At 43.6% G+C, this 17,542-nt stretch overlaps 1 protein-coding gene across 2 annotated transcripts in view; it reads right to left on the reverse strand.

Moving 5' to 3' along the window:
* CLASP1 (cytoplasmic linker associated protein 1) overlaps positions 1-17,542 on the reverse strand; it is a 1,312,099-nt gene that overhangs the window by 611,545 nt on the left and 683,012 nt on the right. Inside the window, exon 23 of one of the 2 annotated variants that reach the window (XM_085647274.1) lies at positions 4,136-4,198. The exons of the other annotated variant lie outside the window; for it this stretch is intronic. Within the exon in view, the coding sequence (XP_085503400.1) occupies positions 4,136-4,198 (63 nt within the window). The remainder of the gene's footprint in view (positions 1-4,135; positions 4,199-17,542) is intronic. 2 annotated transcript variants of the gene reach the window in all.

Consider the following 17,542-nt stretch of genomic DNA (forward strand, 5'->3'; position numbering starts at 1 on the left):
TTCGAACAAAATAAGCGCGTGCAAGAAATGGCAACGCTGTAGAGTTAAAATCTAGAGGTGGTACATGATGTGAAACATTATTCCTTACAGTAAATTCAGATTTTAACGCAGAGATTGGGATTCCATTTGTGAGACACAAACCAGGAGTTTCTCTTCCGTAACCGGATTTAAAAAAAATCTTCTGTATTAAGACTAAGAAGTGTCTTTAAGTACGGAATAGAGCAAGGAATAAAATAATTATTTGCTGCATTATTTTAAATTCCAACCAGCAAGGGAATACATTCAACGCTTTCGACATTCAGTTTATTTGTGAAATGCAGACTGTAAAATGTACCCTTTGAGCAGAACTTATGAAATAAAATGGGTTAAAAAAAAAAAAAACATTTCGAACGTACTAGGTCAATTTACAAAATAAAAAACAATTATTTAGCATAGATCAAAAGAACATGTTTTGTCCAGTCAAAGGTCGCGGTTTAGGCCTGAGCATTGAGATCTCTTCCCTCAATGCACAAACGTCAACGAGATAGATGCTCAAGGATTTGGTCTTCCAAGTTCATGTTATTAGAACAATGTCAACATACCACTCTAGACAGAAAGTAATTATACAGCGAAGTGTTCCATTTAGCTTAAGTAATTTTATTTATATACGAGGCAACTGAAACTAAACTTGGTTTAAGGCACGCACAAACACACCAGCCTGTGCTACCATCAGAAGAGATTACTATACTCACACAATAGCTAGGCCTCAGAAGAAGACAGGAAAGAGAAAAGGTAGCAATAGGAACTGTCTTCTACAGCTTGAAGAGAGGAGCACAAGGGCCCTCTGCATAAAAAAGCCGCTGAGGATGCAAGCAGAGGCTAATCTAGAGATGCTGGGTTCAGATTGATGCATCACGCTCCGTGTTAATCTGCTGCTAACACTTGCAGGTCAAGTAAAACATCTTAAATTCTGTCACGTCAAAAGAAGAACTCAACCAGATTTCTCTTTAGACCAAATACTAAGAAGCCAGCTACATTTTAGATTCCATAAATCACAATGCAGATAACGTCATGGCAAACCAATTCCTGTTTAACAGAATGGTAAAAACGGGCCCTCAAATAAAGATGCATAAGGCCCTCAAATGAAGTTGCATAAACAGTCAAAATCACAGACAAAGGATGAGAATCCCTGAGGAAGGCAAACCCACTATGGGATATCTACACCAACACTACCCATGAAAAAACACTTCTTTGCTCAAAGCAAGCCATAGGTGTCCAGCAGAAACAGGAGTGAAGCCTACAATCTGACAACACTTTCTCTAAGGAGAGGTAAATTTCGAGCAGACACACAATAATTAGACACAAGTGATAGATAGCCTGAGGCCCAAACCTCTTGAAATGTCACTCTTATTTGATGGATTTGGAGTTATACATATATGGAGGAAAAACTCGCTGGCAGGCAGCAATGTTGTGGAATCGGTTGATTCATGCTTTAATCAAAGCAGAGGCTTGTAAGTAAACAATGATTTTTTTGTATTGTGTACTTAGCTGGTATTAAACTTGTGAGTCGAAGGCATTTTTTTTACTTCAGCACTCTGGGGCTTAATTTTTTTTTATTTTTTACGCCACAGGAATGAAATAGATATGGTTACACTTTACAGGAATTGCACAAACAGAAATGGCTCTTGCATCATTTTCAGTAACCCCTCAAGCTTAGGGCACCGAATCATTCGCTAACAAGGACATCCGGGAGGTAGACCTCAATGTCTCCTTTCGCCAGCAAGACTAATTCTCAGAGGCAGAAGATGCACTTCACACACTCTTGGTCACTGTGACTGTTGGATTCACGTTGGAAGCTTCCCAAGGCAGCAAGTGAGAAGATGGTGATGTGCTTACGGCGCAGTCATGCAGCTCTTCTCCAGACTCTATACCGTGGGGATGTTTCCATGGTGCACTTACCCAAAGGAGTACTCAGTAACTCACATGAAGCGTCAGCAGTGAAGGATGGTGGTTGAAACAGAGAGCCTTGCTTCAGAGCAAAGACTTCAATCTTGGGCTCTTACTCTTGACCCTAGTCTACGCTGTCATATAACAAGAGACCTCTATCAACATGTCAGACATCTTGCTGTTAATGGAGGGAACAATGCATGGTATTTTGAAGCCTTAGTACACCTCAAAGTTCCAAACAGTTAATTTGAAAGAGATGTCATCATAACTAAAACAAACTACTGCATGTACGCCTTTACTGATAAAAACCAATTAAGTTTCAGTGAATGTAAAAACTTAGTTCAAAGCTCATCTGCTTCTGTTTAGATCTCATAACACCCCAGTGTTATCTTTTCTACTTTTAACCAGGACCCATCATGTTGCATTGGTTTTAGGGCCACTTAATTCCAGGGAACGTAGCTGGAGCTACTGATTGATTATGGTCACTGTGAGATGGCAGCCCACGATGACATTTTGAGCGTCGCTCAGTTGAGAGGCAAAGTCACCTGACTGACCATGTTCCATCCTGGACTTTCCAAAAGTGGACTGGAGAGCTTCTTCACCTGCCTGAGACCCATTGGTTTGTGTGTGCCAGAAAACTTTTACACTGCAGCTTGGTTTATCTCAGGTTTAGGGTACTTCATTCCATAGTAAAGGTTGGAGAGCAAACACTTAGCAGCAGTACTTACCTATGACTGGAAGGTACTGCTATCCAGAACTATATGAACCTACCACTTTATCTAATCCACTGTTTAGAACTTCAGTTTGGAAACAGTCAGTCTGCGCCTATAGAAGTTAAGCTTTCCTCCTGATTGAATGCGTTTTGGGATAGGGTTATTCTTGGCTGGAAAAGGGTAGTATGGGCTAGGTGAAAAGCTTTCAGATTAATGACTCTTGGCAAATCCACTCAAGACCTGGTACAGTAATGAGTTATTTGCCTATATCATTGCATATACTGTGAAGACAGAAAAAATATGCTTTGAAAAAAATATATGCATCTTAATTATTTTAAAGGTTTGGAAGGAAAACAAATGGTTATGAAATACTGTTTTGGCAAGGTGTTTCATGCGTGACTTTGCATTTTGTAATATTTTTACACATTTGAGATAGCCCCCTTACTATTCCAACTAGGTGAATGTATCTTAGAATCAAGCAATCATCTTAGGCTCATTTTGGCATGGCAAAAAGAGGTCCAGCTTGGACGCAGCATGCTGTGAGGCAGGCACCTCAATGGTTTAGAATGCCTCACTCGGTATGGCAGCAATCAATCAAAAAAACAAGCTGCTATCTGTTCGATACAGCTTTGTGGATAAAAGAAATAACTGTACAGTAACCACGGTGCGATGACGACTGAAACAATAACTCAGTACTGTAAACAAAATGGTGCTATTGCAAAAGTGACCGCTACTTTATTTTGCACATGCTTTACGTCCAACATGCTAGATTTCTTTGTGGACAATTAGTTTTTTTTTAATATGCACTTCTTTTCAAACATTAATTATGCCTGTATGTCCATTCCTCTAGATGTCAATCTGAGTCACCGTCACCTGTTTAATTTATATGTGCCATTTGCTATTTTTCCCTCTTTTGCACACTTTTCACTATTTTTTAAAACTTTGTTTTGTGTGTGGCACAATAAAAATAATACCATTTAAAAATCTCTGCAGCTTCTCTGGGTGTTAGACCCAGGTTCCTGGAGTAATCTGGGAAGCCAGAAAAGGTTGATTGTGACTTCACTGCAGGAACAGGAATTAAGGGCCCAAAGTATTTTTTTTAAATTAACAAAGAATTCATAATGGTGGCTTATTTAAACCAAGTCTATGTACTGCAAACATTTTCAAACTTCAGCAATGTTTTTAAATAACAGTAAAAGAGGAAAATGATAAAAATGGCACATCAAAGAAGAAAATGCTAGTTCTTTAGATCATAACAATTAAATTAAGTGAGTTATTGTTAAACTTTATATCAGGAAGTAAAATGTATTTTTATGACACTGTCCACAAAATCTCAACATGTATATTGTACAAATGGAAACAGTCACTCACTTAAACTTGTGAAAACACACAGTGCATGCCAGCAACAGTAAGGTGTAGCTAACAATGAACACTAACATGATGAGACAACGAGGCACAAAGCATAATGCAGGCGCATGCAGTTAGCACTTGTTCACCTGACTGCCCAACAGAATCAGCAGACGAGAGAGCACTAGTGGACCTGGAATGACGTCGAGAGGCTGCAAGGTAAAGGAATGGCAACACCCACAGGGTTAACACAGAAGTAGTTAGGATACAATGCTGCAATCCATAGAGGATGAAAGGGGCAGGGGTGATGCACACGAACAACCAATGACAAAGTACTGGGAGATGAGAAAACGCTACGTGGACGGCATGACTGCACACAAAGTTCAATGCAATGCCTCAAAGCGCTCGATGCTAATTACACAAGCAATGTGCTCAGCCACACTGCAAGGCTATTGACAGTATTCTGCTTCTGGTAAATTAGGCACAAAGTAGTATTAGCAAGCAATTATAATTGATACTAATAACAAACATTCTGGATGTGAAGCAGAGAGTTGTGGCTCTTTTTTTGAAGACTTACTTAGAATTTCAGTTTCATGATTAGAAGAAACATCCAATGTGCTTGACAAAATGCTCGACCTCTAACACAAGATTTGTGTAAAATGAGTTGCCCAGAATTATAACAACAAGCAGATTTTCCATGAGATGCATTAACTTCATATCGCATCATTCATTTTGATCAAATTTGAAAATGCAGATGTTTAATGCTCCGAAAATTGCTCTGGTGCAAATATGTTTTTGTTTTTTTTACTCAACTAATTGCTCACCTGGGCTAGCATGTGTGTATATATTTCAATTTGTCTTGACGTCCTTAACGGTTCAAAATAGTGGCCCACAACTAGGCCATTCAGGTGTCGGTCCACAATAAATCGGGAGGCTTGGTGGAACTAATACTCTTCCCTTTACCTCGAGTATTACGTTAAAACTCCTCCCACCTAAACCTTTATTCCACCTATTTGTGCACTCTCAGCTTTCACTGTCCCATATTTCAAGTAATGTTACTGGGTTTGCGTTCCCCAATGAGAGGATGGGTAATTAAAGCCCGAAGAGCAAGCAAGAGATAAAGCTATTGGTAACCGACCCCAAATCTCTACCAACACAAGCGAATACAAATAATGACTGCCTGTATTCTGAGTTCAGCCGTAGAGGCATGAATAACAGGCAAACAGCTGCTTGGCTCAGCTAAAGACAATGCTTTGAAAGCTGGCACAATGCTAACATCCCATATCAGCTGCTAAAGTGTCAAAACTGGAAAGGTGCAGACAACGGCCAATGCATGAGAGAATACTAATTATTGTCTCATTTCATCTTGTGTGCCTTTCAAATTTCTATAATCATACTGCATTTCCTAAATCATGTCCCTCACATAATAAACCATGCATTGTTTCTTTTTCACGCAGGATGTGTTGCGCAAATATGTTCTGAGGTAATACGTACTGTTTAAAGAGACATTCATACCTTCACCACTCAAATAGTATCTCGTTTGGTAGAAAATCACGATTTTGATTCCTAGAACTGATCGCATTTTATAATTCATTTTCTTTTTCATCTAACAATCTATTTGGCCAATGTTATTTATTAAGCAGCTAAAACCCAGGTTTCACTTTTTGCCCCCGCAAGTCCTGTTAGTCAATCCACATGCTCAAATTATAGTCTAAAATAATACGATTCGGGTGCTGCCTTGTCTGAGAAGAATGCGACAATGTTGAATGAATCTAAAGTACAGCCCATGAGGCTGAGCTGCAAATGGAAAAGCCTCCCTGCTGATCCACACCTCCAGTCACTGATCACAGACACCAAGGGTTAGGACTGAGCCAGAACACATCATGGGGATACGTCATAAGGAGGGATGAAGGACTGTCTTGCTATGGATCTGTCTACATGTTCTTAGTTCATTTTTCCAATTGGCCATTTTGGTAATACACAAACGGTAAGTCGTTTACCAGTGTTCTGTACTGTAAAATGAAACTTGAATTGTCTGTATTACTCTTCCACTTGAAAGGAGGTGAAGCTACAGCAGAGGGCTGTACTGTAGTTCAATGCTTGTAGGCCTTCAAGAGCCAGGACATGATATTGTCATTAGACACCAAGTGGAAATTTGATCGAAAATGTTCCCTTTTTAAGTTTTTCAAGCTCATGGGCGAGTTAGAGTAGAGGTGAGGGTATAGGCTGGATGGTTCAGGCTATACGTAGATAGTTCCCAATACAGCACAACCCTGACACCGTGTATAAGCATACTGGCTTGTGATGGTTAAATGATTTAGCAACATTACTACTTCAGCACAATCCAATGCACGCTGCTGGCATCGTAAACTGTAGGTTAGAGATGTGGTCAAACGCTTTCTGAAAAGCAACTATTATGGAAACTTCAGGCAATATCAATGCTTGGAGACATTAATGTCTTGTTTTTAATGCATATTATTTAAATCAGTACAAACCTTTGCTTCCATAGGAAGAAAAAAAGTTACTTAATAAAATATGCATAAACATATTAACTGTATTTCTGAACTCGACATGAATGCGACATGCATACCGAGTGCCTGAAGAACGTGCTGCCGTACCATCAACGTAAAAAGCAAGCGTCCGACTTTAGCCCTATCTTAACGCACAAAAGGCGGGTCTTTAAAAAAACATTCAACCCTAGAAAACGAGTACTTTGTTGTGAACTTCTACACAACACCAAGGATATGTTAAGCCTGTAAAAGAAATGGCATGCCTCTGTGAGGAAATACAGATTCCTTTTTTTGTGAAAAAAGTTATAATAAGGCAAAAATGTCAGCCTAATCTCTTGGTGCAGACAAAGAGAAACTGATGTCAGCAAGCAGGGCGGCGCATTTATGCAGCTCCATGTCATGTGACAAGCAAGTCCGTGTCACAACGGAGGTCAATCGTGCCACCTGTCGGAGCTCAGAAGCTACTGCAAGGGTTTCTGGATCCAGTCTGGTACCTAGGTCCTCGTATGCCTCTCTTGGAGACAGAAGAGGCTTTAATAGGGAGTTGGTGAGTTTTCCACATCACGAGAACAGATATATCTGTACTTTTACTTCTAAATGGCAGTGTATAACTAGGAAATTGGAAGGGTTCTGTCCCCTTTGCGCTGGGATCATCGAGACTATTGAGCACATTTTACTTTTTTGCCCAGCGTACATTGGACATCATAAAAATGGATTATTCCAATTTGTCAACTTTTGGCCATATGAAATTATAGAATAGCGAGTAGGATTTTACGAAGTGATACAAGGCAACCTATAGTGTTTGCAGTCTACACGATATCTGTTATGCATATGAAGACAAAGGCTCAAAAAACCTGTAGTATAGTGATCCTGCATCTCTTTACTTCACTTTGCGTTATACCCTGTATTAAATTTTGCTGCTGGATTTTAGTATACTGTACTGTTGCAATGGATTTAACCATTTTTATCTACTCATGTATCGCATTGTTTGATTTTCATGTACATTTATGGCTTGTTGCCGAATAAAGATTAATGAATGATATATCTTGCAAGTGGCATGTACCTCCCTTTATGAGAATTTCACACTATTATTTGCAAGTAGTTGAAGTACAGATTTGCAAACCAAATTATGCTATGATGTAGCCTACTCAATATACATCCCAAAAAATATATCAATATTAGATAAGAGTAGTCTTGGCCAGGCATACAGAAATACTGTAGCCCTATAATATAACATTTGCTACACTGGGATAAACCTACATAGAAACGATACAATCAGCACATACACCAAATTAGTTAAATACCACAAATTTCACGTTTATATTATAAGGGGTAGTGTGTTAGGACAAGGGGTAATGGTAGGTTTATCAGCAACATTAGGTTCAAGATAAAATGTAAGATTTAGTATAATGTAGTCCAAATGTTCAGAGAAGCACATGAAAGTAGCACAATACATTTATGGAGGGCAAAGGCCTTCCAATACTTTACCCAAGAAACTAATGAGATAACAAAGAACAGACATGAGCTGGCCACATGAGACAGCCTCTCCAAGATAAAAGATGTGAATGACAACCGGTGTGAGGGTAGGCTAGCACAAATTTCAGAGACTGACAGAGAGGCTCAACATCTCTTTCCCTAGATGTTAACAGACACAGCAGCCAATTAAAACACAACAATCCACGTTTATGTCAAATAACACAACAGAGAAAGCTACAACTTTAACAGTGATCCTATCCATATGGGAACAAAGATTACTCAATGATGTTCAACATGGCATACATTTTTGGGAGCAGAGGGTGAGATATTGGGTGGGGGAATGTCAATTTAGAGGGAGGCATAATTTGAGAAATGAGGATGTATGTACTCAATGGGAAACGAACACAATACGTAGTATTTTGGCATCACTTAATTAAGTCATGCCATGTTTTGTTATTACCTAGATCTACACTATTAGATCTATTCAATTACAGAACAGGCCACACAATGTTACACGAGTTCCACTATACATATACATGAGAAAAAAACTTTAAACCAAAAATATATTTAAAAGAAAATTCTTTGTAGAAATGTCAACTTCACTCCCAGGAATTGTACGAGAATTTTGGTGCAGTATAGCTAGACTTAAAAGTTGTAACATCTATTAAGCAGAGACAGAATATGGTAATATTGATGAAGACATGCTTTGGTTTAAAGACTGACAGACACAACCTACTGCATTACACTCTGATCATCAGATATCAATACACAGAAAGGTAGTTAAGTACCATTTAAACATTTATGGAAAAAGACAGGGATCCTGAAATTACAAAATGCAGAGAGACCGGTAAATACATACACGAGATTACGCACTAGGTAACACAGCTTATATAGCCATGGGATACCGTTCACTGAACATCAAACATATTTTTTAGGTTTATTCTTAAATCAGGATGAGGGACAGACGTGCTTCACTGACTCTGTAAAAATAAACATATTTCCTACAACGCCCCCTTCTGCTATTTGTATTTCCCCATTTTTGGGGATGGGGTACAAGAACTGTCATTAAAAATCTTCAGAAACTCAGAAATGAAATGCAAAACTTTGACGTGGAGGGGTGAAAGCAAGCCTTTGATAGATTTGTGGCACACCCTAAAAATTCATGGACATTTAGGAAATAAAAACGTTTTTGTACTTCTACCCAGAAAGCGTGATGAAGCCATCAGGAACGGTGAAAGGGAATTACGAGAAGTCACGGTTGGGCTAAAAAATGAGGCTCCTCATCTGCCCCCATTTCTAAGGGCAGATAAAATTAGATATAAAGCAAGATCTACTTGCTGTTGCCTAACTGACATCATGCTATGTACACTGACGTTGAGTAACTAGGGCGTTAAAGCCTTAAAGAGTTGCTTAGTGACCAATATACTCCGTTATGTTCCACACTTTGATAAGGGAAGTGACATGACTAACTGAAGTCCACTGAGCATTATTTGGTTTCAATCCTGCAACCAACAATTACATGCTATAGCACCTAAAAAGGCAAAAAGCAACATAATTGAGTTTTTACATTGCAACTCTTAACCTTGTTGAGTTACAGGACACCAATATACATGCATATTTTTAGATTTCATAAAAAATTCTGTTCATTTTCAAGATCACAGATTACAGTCAACCTTTGGAACAAACGGCATCTCAAGTTTGCACAAATATTACTGGTTCGCTGGGATAAAACTCCAGTGCATGTGAAAAATGTCAGCTATCAAACTGTTTGGCACATTGCTTTACCCATTCTCAAGTATCTTTGCAGAGTAAGAAAGAGAATATTTTCTGTAATGTTGCTTCATTGGAAATAAAATGGTTTATATGTAAGGTGATCATGCAGGAACTAGCAGGAGGGTGGAGGAGGAAGCAGAACAAGCAGGATCAGAACACCTGACAATCAAAGTGCCACTTGAGAAGGCATTCGAAGTGGGTGAGGAGGCGGAGGGAAAGGAAGCATTCGCCGGTTGCGCTTCAAGAGGCAGTGGGTACTCACCGAGAGGAGGAAAGCCCCGAGCAGGGCTTGTATCTCGACTGCTCTCACGGCTGGTATCGCGGCTGCACCCCTGACTCATGCTGGGTCGAGGGATACGGCTGCTCCGTGCTAGCATGCGGCATGGTCAGAGAAGTTGAACAGGTTTGTTAAAAGGATGCCAACTCTTTGAGGCAAGACTCATCAAGTTAATTTGGAATGGTACATTACTATGCACAGCGGACTGTCCTTTCTAGGAGCAGTGAAAAAAACACAATGTATCACTATTTTTGAAAGGGGGAGAAGGACGATTATGAAAAAAAATACAGAACCCCAATTAAGAGCTTCAGAGTTAATACTATCTATTTGAAAAGGAACATAATTTAAATAGTAGACCACCTTTAAATAAGGATGCCTATGTGTGAAACATCACTTTGGATATATAGCAAGCCCAATCATCTACTCACCATCACAGCAACAGACTGTGACCTTCCAGTTACAAAGGAGACATTCTGCATTGCTTTCAAGACTACCTATATATATATATATATATATATATATATATATATATATATACATACACACACCAAGCTGAAACCCTTAAAAACTAATTTCATCATGTAAAAACATTTAATATTTGCTCCTAGAAGTGTTAATTGGTATCCCATATCTAAGCTCCTGTTTCTTTATCAATGAGTAGAGGGGGGGGGGGGGGGGAAACGGCCCCCATTTGTTTATAACTTTATTCATATAAAATAAAAAATAAAAATGTAGTACTGTATGAAAAGAGTACATTTTCAAGTAATGTACAAGTTACTTACCTTCGGTAACGATGTATCTGGTAGAGACGATTCTAGACGCAGATTCCTTAATGTAGAATTATCCACAGGCGTGAGACCGGACCCGGAAAACTTTCTTTGCCCCAGCATCTATGCGCGCCGGGGGACGGTACCACGCGACTCCGCCCTGACGTTGTCCGCGGGCGTGACGTCAGCGAGGTCATATAAGGCCCCCCCTCCCCCTCCCCCCCCCCGGCGCGCTGACATCAGTTGTCTTCGGAGAACCTTTCCGAGCCACAACGTGAAGCCATCACAAACAAAACTGTGGAGAGTACGGGAACAGTGTGCGAAAAATTCGTGAATGAGAAAAGAGAGAACGAAAGGCGAGAAACAGCACCAGTTGGAAAAGTGCCAAGCACTAAGGCACAAAAAGCCATTGTGGTGAAAGCCATAGCAGCGAAGGAGCAGTGCACCGCTCTGAGGAACACCCTCGCCCACCCCTAGACAACACCACAAGGAGGGCATGAGCCCCTGAAAGGAGCGAAAAGGCAGAGGTACAGGCAAAACAACCCCCAACGTAGCGGACTGCAAGGAAAGCATAAACCCTACGCAAGCAAAAGGGAGAAGAGTAAAAGGAGGCCCCTACACCGGAGAAAAACCAGAGTGGAGGGATGCAGAAGCACACATGAACCAACCGACCATGTATCATAAAGGAAGGGGTGGAACAATCAAGCAGAACGAAGCATACTGCCCGGGAGGAAGTGAAGTGGACACCCACAGAAAACAAGCCACCCGGAGGGAGGCGAGTGCAGAAATCCAACTGAAGGTCCTCGCAGAACGGGGAGGAAGGGCGAGCCATGAAGAAATCTGCGGCTAGAATCGTCTCTACCAGATACATCGTTACGCCTCACGCCTGGGGATAATTCTTCGTTAAGGAATCTGCAGCTAGCAGTCTCTATCAGATAAAGCAGTGCAAATACACTATCACACACTGAGTGGATCATCCAGGTGAGACATTCTTTAACCCCTTCGGTGCCCGCCCCTTTCCCCGCCCTGTGCCGCCCGTTACATTAGCGGGCGGGGTTTGTGACGAGCTGGACTCGTCATGGGCACAGCGCCACCGCGGCCCATGACGAGTCCAGCTCGTCACGGGCACCGAAGAGGTTAAACTAAAACACAATGCAAAACAAATCATGCCTCGTCCTACAAAAGGTGCTTGATCAATAAGGGGCATAGGACCTGCTAATTACGTGTGTCCATATGTAAAGCATAACTGTACAACCTACGATTTTTTTTCTCTATATTTCTTTAGAATTTGTGATTAAAAAGAGCCCCACAGCAGCAAGCAGCAAAAGAGCTGGCACCACACAAAAAAACAAATACATAAAAGCCTACGTCCGCAATGGGCCTTCATAAAGTGAGAGAAGTGTAGTTTCCCTCCAAGAGTGGGATTGTACCTTCCAATGCTATCCAGTTCTGGGTAATTGTTTAAACATACGAAAGAAAAATAGCTAGTTTAGGCCAGGGAATGGTTACATAGATCTGTTTAGACAATGTACAGGTGTATCCTCTGCCCAGCGAACCCATCTGAGAGTATCTTGTATCCAGATGTTTGGTCTCACATTAATCTAGTGCGGTCCTAGCCAAGCATGGCCTCTTTAATGACTGTCCTGGGTACTAGCGTATAGTTTGGTGGTGGCAGCATATCATGTTTCAGTGATCACAGTCGTGACCAGACCCTTTTTATTGATGTCACTAGAGTGGATGCCTACTGTCCCACTGATGTACAGTTCTGCAGACATTGCGGTGCAGAAGAAGAGATCGGTTTCCTCTTTGTAATTCAAAAAGGTTCTTTTGCCGCAAAGAGCTTCTGCTTGATCATCTTGAAGTACTGCCATATGGTGTAGAATGGGACAACAGTCAGTGTTTCAGAGTATGAAGGGTCCTTCAGAAGAGGCCAGCCTTTTATCTCTCTTCCTGATCATGGTCTGTGCTGCTTTTAAAGACCAGGTGCAGAATTCTTTATTCCTCAGTTGTGAGTGCTCTAGCATCGAGGCAACCCTGTTATGAGGAGCATCACTCTAGACAAATGCAGAGTCTGGAAGTCAGCCTGAGAAAAACACGAGAAAGGACCCAAACTGGTTCTGAAAATGCAGACAGTGAAACACCTCTGCTCCGCGGTACCTTAATCTTCTTGTTGTTCAAGTTTCAAGTTCGCTTTCATCCAGAAGGGAGTGCTCCACAGAATGCCAGGAGGACTATGGCCAAAACAAGGCTGGTGTCTGTTAAACAGCCAGCTTCCTAGAGGTGAGGGGACCGCACTTGGAGTCTGTTCTGAAGGAAGACGTGTCTCCTTTCCTGGAACACCTGGCGGTAATCTGCCTAGGAGAAGAGAGAAGGATTGACCCAGCATCACAGGAAACACGGACTGTCAGAATGCACAACAGTGGCTGACCACAGAACTGACACATCTGAGTCTCACAAGAGCATGACCGGAGTGCTTCAGTCACGGAACCCATCACCCAATCTGAAGTGGAGAATCTACTGTACTAAAAAAAACCCTGCCTGCTGCTGTTTCATGGGACATTCTTGAAGTGTTCCCAATGGACCATGCATTGGCAGCTTACAGCACTTGCCTACATGGGTCCGAGTGGCCTGAACCGCGGTGGAACTGACTATCGCCAAGACTGTGGCATTTGGCCCAAGTGAGCCAGAGTGGACTACACCAGTATATATGAAGCTGCTGCCTCGCCAAGCTTGTCTCCTGTGTACCTGAACAAGCGTGCAGCTGTCCAAGGTGCTGACCGGAAAAGTGCCTGAATGGACTTTGTTGTTGCAGCCAGACTAGAAGTGGCCCAGATTTCGCCACATGGACCAGGGATGAAAGCAGACTCTTTGACCCCATGGGAAGTCTACCCAGCTGAGCCCACCATCGACTCAACAATCTCTAGGACTCACTGTGTGCTTGCAAGAGGGCCATCAATCTGAAAACAACTCGCCTTGTAAGTGTTGGTGCCTCCAGAACCTACTATGCAGCCCCTCATGTGCTCGCTTGCTTGATGCTGCATACTCCGCACCGAAGATGAAAACATGGAATGAAGCACTTGGAAACCTAGATAGTCCTAATCGAGAACTCAGTTCGTGAAAGATCCAAGACTGACCACACAACTCTGCCTAACAGGGTGGAAGCATTGCACCTGTGCTCAAGACACACACCAGCACCGACCATGCATAATTTCTGTGAGGGAAAGTGGAGTGCTCGGTGGGGAGGTATTTTCACTCCTATTCTACACCTAAGAGAGTGGCCCTGCACCTAAGATTATGAGTACCACATGTGAGAAGTTGGCCTGGTATATGCTGTCCACTAATTAAAGTGGGCACCTTGTACCAGTCCAAACAACACTTATTGATGATTATGTTAAAGATAACCTTTATTGAAAGCTATCCTAGTGGTAGCTATGGAGAGCAGCCTTCAGGCTAAGTCTCAAAGGAATGTAAAGCAGCTTGTTTTACCAGATCAGAACCTCCTGAATGACCAAATGAAAGGAGAACCACACAAGAGATATATAAAATATATGTATTTATTACTAAACACTCTTTACTAACCTCTTTATGAGATTAGAGCACAAAGCACACAGTATTAAATCACTAGAATGACAGTAAATAGCACAATACACAGCGGGCTCCGGGGGGGGGGAGACCGAACCATATACTAAGAAAGTGGTATAACAACCACGACTTAACTAGCCACAGTGCCTAGAGCACTTAGAATCACTGGGACCTCAAGGAACCACCCAAAGTAGTGACAGAGGGGACCCACTGAGGACGGGTGCAGTGTGTGAACACAGGCACAAGCTCCGTACAACTCTATGGGAAAGTTGCGGTTGGAATTTTTGAGTTTAAGGACACTATGGAGGATTTCAAGCAAACCCTTTGGAACATAGAAGGTTCTAAGGCCAGCACCCTTGTGAGTACCGAGGTACCCGTATTACCTATCCCAGAGAAGCCGGGTGCATAGAGGTCAAGTGGTGTCGGAAACCCTCGTCCTTTTCATTGTTGTGATGCAAAGAAGTGCTGCTGCTGCCGGGAAGATGAAAAGTGTCCAGTGGGATCCAAGCCTGGCTCCGAGGTGAGAAGAACCTGAAAGCAGAGGGGAAAGAGTCTGGATCACATCAGGGTGGCCAGGGGCACGATAGACTATGCCCACCAATGTCGGGTGCTTCAGGTGAGAACTTGCGATGCTTGACTCTGCAGCCACAGAAACCAGGAGACGTTGAGGATGATGAAAGTCTGGAGGTGAGCTGTCCCACGAAGGATGTCGAGTGCTGGGGGTGTCAGTGTCCAGATCGAACACCAACAAGCCTTGGCAACTGCAACTCACGCGGGCAGAGGAAATCCGCTTTGGTGAGGACCAGCAAGGTCCTGGGGACTCTCCAAGCTATGGAGTCAGGACACGTCTGGAGCAACCAGGAAAGTCAATGAAAGTCAAAGTTACCTTCACAGGGACCCATAGGCCAACGGACCAGGGATCCCGAAGGGACCTCGAGCTGACTCACAAAATACCAGCCCACGGACAGTCGGGAGTGTAGGCCGGAAATCTTCGGTGGAAATACTGCTCGGGGTCAGGACTACAGTAGCCCAAAGCACAGTCTCAGGGATCGTCAAAAAGCATATGCTGCTGCAAAAGTATGCGGTGCACAGGGGTTCGGGTTGCACGGTCCCCACGAGGGATACTGGTCTCAGAATTGCTGAGAGAGCAGATCGACCTCAGAGACCTCGGGAACCCACCTCCTGTGTTGCAGAAATCTTCGGAGTCCTCAGGAGCTCGGGAGATGCAAACCGGTCAGATGCTTTAAAGGTGCCTGCCTTGCAGGGGAGTAACTCCTTTACTCCAAGGGAGATTCTTCAGTCATCCAGCATAGTGTAGATCGAAGTACTTGATTTCTGTAGCAGAGTTTAGTCCAGGTAAAAAAAGTCCTGTAGTCAGGGTTCCTACTTTATACCCAAGGAAGGGGTGTGGCAGACTCTGGGGACCCACCTATGGGAGGGTCAGGACATAGGGGATGGCCACACCCATGTTCTTTGTCCAGTTTCGCACCAGAGCAGAAGCAAATGGCTCCTGCAACCAGTTTGAGCTGGACTATGCACAGGGACACCAAATGTGCCCCCAGTGCAGAGTTTCTGGCAGTCTCAGAGTGCACCCACCCAGCCCCAATACACTAAAGTCTGTCTGGGAGGTGGTCACACGTCCCTGTGACGGGAAACCTATTGTCAAACCTTCCCCTGCTCGAGCTTGGTGCAGCAGCAGGAGGGCAGACTCGTGTCTGTGGCTGGCAGCATCCATTTAGTGATGCCCAGGTGGAGAAAGCTGGTACCGAGTAGATCGGTGACCCACAGTAGTGGTTCTACAAGGGAGGAATCATACCTCCCACACCAGTTACTGGTGTGGAGGTATGATTCCAAGGTGTTTGACAGCAAACGCGACAGGTTTCTAAGCAGCCATTTTAAAGTTAGCATTTACCGCGAGGTTATAATGGACTTAAATATATATGGTTGGCTGCATCACAAACAACCCTGGAAAATAGGTTCCGAAGGCTGCAGAGGGGCTCTGCTCATGCAGGAGCACCCTCTCACATAAAACCCAGCACCCTGCCGTCAGGATTGATAAGGCCTGCCAAAGGGGTGACTGATAGGTTTATATGTGCAGTGATTTAGAATAGATATAGTGAACCTGTATCTAAGTAAGGGGTGCAGGCACCACCTTACACAGGCTGCAGTAGCAGACCTGTGGTGTCATTTTGAATGGTCTCTCAGGGGTGGCACAATACATGCTGCAGCCCCTGGTAGGCCTCTGGGGTACCTATGCCCTGGGTACATAGGATACCATATACTAGGGACTTAGAAGGGTACCCCAGAATCCAATCTGGAGTGTACCTAAAGTACATGCAATCAATTTAGAGGAGAAAGCAGGTAGGCTGGGGTCCTGGATAGCAGTATCCAAGTCCGACTAAATCGAAACGAGTAACACATAAGCAAAAAGTGGGGGTAAGCATAAGAAGCAGATCCTACTCTCCCACCACCGGCGTAGCTAGGGGGGGGCGGTGGGGGCGGTCCGCCCCAGGCGGCACTATTTTCAGGGCGGCAGCCATGTGGCACTGATGGCCCATGGCGGTGGCCTTTATAATTTATTTGGGGACACTGATACAGTGTGCCCAAATAAATTATAAAGGCCGCCATCAGTGCCGCGCGGCCGCCACCCCTACAGTGAGCGCTGTAGAGTGCACCCCCACACACACGCTTGCGGAAAAAACCGCGAGACGGGCGTAATGGAGGGTGAGGTTCAGGCGGGAAACAGTGGATTGGCTGGCGGGGCGGGGCTGGCTGGGATGACGGCGTGGCCCCTATGCATCTGCAGCCTGTGATCGGGATGCCGAGGCCGGGAGGCCTAACTATTTGTTGATTGGCCCCATAATCGTAACGAGGTGGAAGCAGGTGGCTGCAGACCCCGGTGAGGCATCCTGCTCTGCGGAGGAAGATTCGGGGCGGGTGCGGCGGCCCTGCCGCTGCCTAGCCAGTGTTGAGGTGAGTGAGGCTAGGGACACGCAGTAGTGGGGCCCAGGGATCTGGCGGTCAATGCCTGTGTGCGGCTGAGCGCCTGGAGGATCGTGGTGAATTGGCACTTAATTCCAGAATACTTAATTCCCAATAGAGCTGACTGGTGTGGTGCGGCGACTCTGGGGACTGCACTGTGCTGCCTGCCCGGGCCTGGATTGCCTTGGG

Source organism: Triturus cristatus, chromosome 3_2 (assembly GCF_964204655.1).
Source record: "Triturus cristatus chromosome 3_2, aTriCri1.1, whole genome shotgun sequence".
NCBI lineage: Eukaryota > Metazoa > Chordata > Amphibia > Caudata > Salamandridae > Triturus > Triturus cristatus.